The 1,943-nt window shown below is 54.6% G+C and overlaps 1 protein-coding gene across 1 annotated transcript in view; it reads right to left on the bottom strand.

Moving 5' to 3' along the window:
- NHP2 (NHP2 ribonucleoprotein) overlaps positions 1-279 on the bottom strand; it is a 12,450-nt gene extending 12,171 nt beyond the window's left edge. Inside the window, exon 1 of the mRNA XM_044661611.1 lies at positions 11-279. Within this exon, the coding sequence (XP_044517546.1) occupies positions 11-173 (163 nt within the window). The 5' untranslated portion in view covers positions 174-279. The remainder of the gene's footprint in view (positions 1-10) is intronic.
- Positions 280-1,943: the final 1,664 nt, after the last annotated feature.

Below are 1,943 nucleotides of genomic sequence, written 5' to 3'. Positions count from 1 at the left end.
CCCCCCGCACCTTTCTTGATGCATTTGTACAGCTTCCGCGTTAAGCGGCGGGACGCCAGGGGCTGCGCAATTGGGTTCAGGTTCGCCAGCATCTCCTCGTACGTGCGCTCAGGTCCCGCGGAAGTCTCCGGCGCTGCCTCGGACTCCTCAACTTCCCTCTTTACTTTAGTCATCTTGGCAGCACTGACCCCAAACTTTCGAAGCTCAAGAAGCTGCCGAGGCTACCGAAGGTCCCGAAGCTCGGATACGCGAGCCACCAGAAGAACAACTTCCGGGTCATGTGGCGGAGGCTTGGGCGAACTCAGCGAGGTTTATGTATCCAGGCAATCGGAAGCGAGGCCCAGGGAAGTTCCCGCCTCTTCCCCAATCTCAACCAATTGTGGAAACGTCTGGATCTCGCGGCTGTGGCAGTAGGCCGGAGCTCGAAGGCAAGAAGGAGAGGAGGGCGGAGCTCCGAAGCTCAAAAAGCCCGGAGGCGGGGCCAGAGGCCTGGGTAGGAGGTAGAACCCAGCGAAGAGGGAAAGGGGAGGAGGGAACGGGGTGAAGTCAGGAAAGTGTCAGGAAGTGCTTCTAGTTGTGGAGCAGTGAGAAGGGTTGGAAAAAATTGCGGAGTAGTGTTTGGGTCGGGGCCCTGGAGAAGAAAAAACGTCCTTCTAAGAGCCAGGAAGGGTAGGGGCGAGTTCTCGGTCGGGCCGGGGCCTGGGCTCTGGGCCTTAGGAGGAAAGTACCCCAGAGACGGCGTGTCTCCTTTGCCATGCTAATACGCATGGAAGAGGAAAGGGATAGGGTCTGCAGCACAGAGGAGGCGGTACCTGGGGAGAGTAGGGCCTGCGGCGATAGGGGTGGGGTCCTGGAAGGGGCGGAGCTATCGGGTAATGACTGGGACTGGATAGGGCCTGAGGCGATAGGGGTGGGGTCCTGGAAGGGGCGGAGCTAGCAACCAGTGACTGGGGAGGGAAAAGGCCCAAAGGCAGTGGCGGGCGGGGCCCGAAGGGGGTGGGACCAGGCTGTAGTTAGAGTACCCGCCGCGCGGTGTTTGCTGAGAATCTGCTTCCAGAAATCCCTGGGTCCTGCGGCTACTTTCTACCTTCCTCAGCCTTACTGGGCTGGGCCTCTGGGAGTTGACAACTCTTTCCCTCCGAGTAGTCTACTTAGCCTCAGGGCAGGACGGGATGGCTTCTAGAAATACTCCGGGCGTCTCTGCATTGCTGGACTTGCCCGGCTGTTTCTGGAGCCCCTGGGCTTCCTCCCCTCCTGACCGGAGTCCGGAGGCTACTGGACTGCCTAGGATTGATTGAGAATCTGGGGCATCCCAGCTCTCCGCCACATGTGCCCCGCTATTTCGATTTGATTTGGTCCCCGGACCTAAATGGGAAGTTTCCAGGTCCACTTGGCTTTTCGTGGTTTTTCAGTCTCAAAGGAAAGCGCTTCAATTTTTTTCCCTACCTGGAAGGGGTTGCGTCTTCGGGTCAAGACTAATAAAAAATGCTCTTCGCACTTTTTTTTCCACTGCTTTGGGTAAGTCATGTTGCTCCAATCTCGGCTTTGTAGTTTGTTTGGCCGTGCTTTTTTGTATTTCAATTTTCTCATCTGTAAGATCAGAGTTTGACAAGATGATCTCTGACCATCTCTATAGGCTGTGATGCCAATTAATGATGTCCCAATATGAAATGAACCGCCTATGGGAAGTACTGAGTTGCCGTTTACGGATTACTTAAAAACTTATGATTGGATGACCCTTTCCCCCTCCCCATTAGGGAGATGTAGAGGGCTTCTGAAGGGGAGTGAGGTTGGTTTAGCTGATCACCTAGATCCCTCGGTAATACTATGAAATCATTGCACCTGTGATGCTTCCTTATTCGCCTTCCCCAAAGAAGGGTAACGATAACCAACTAGTTAAAAGGGGATTGTAAAGCACTACTTACTAGCTTAAATGACTAAAG

Source organism: Gracilinanus agilis, chromosome 2 (assembly GCF_016433145.1).
Source record: "Gracilinanus agilis isolate LMUSP501 chromosome 2, AgileGrace, whole genome shotgun sequence".
Lineage (NCBI taxonomy): Eukaryota > Metazoa > Chordata > Mammalia > Didelphimorphia > Didelphidae > Gracilinanus > Gracilinanus agilis.
Note: the sequence above shows the minus strand (reverse complement) of the source record. Positions and strands in the feature narration are given on the sequence as shown.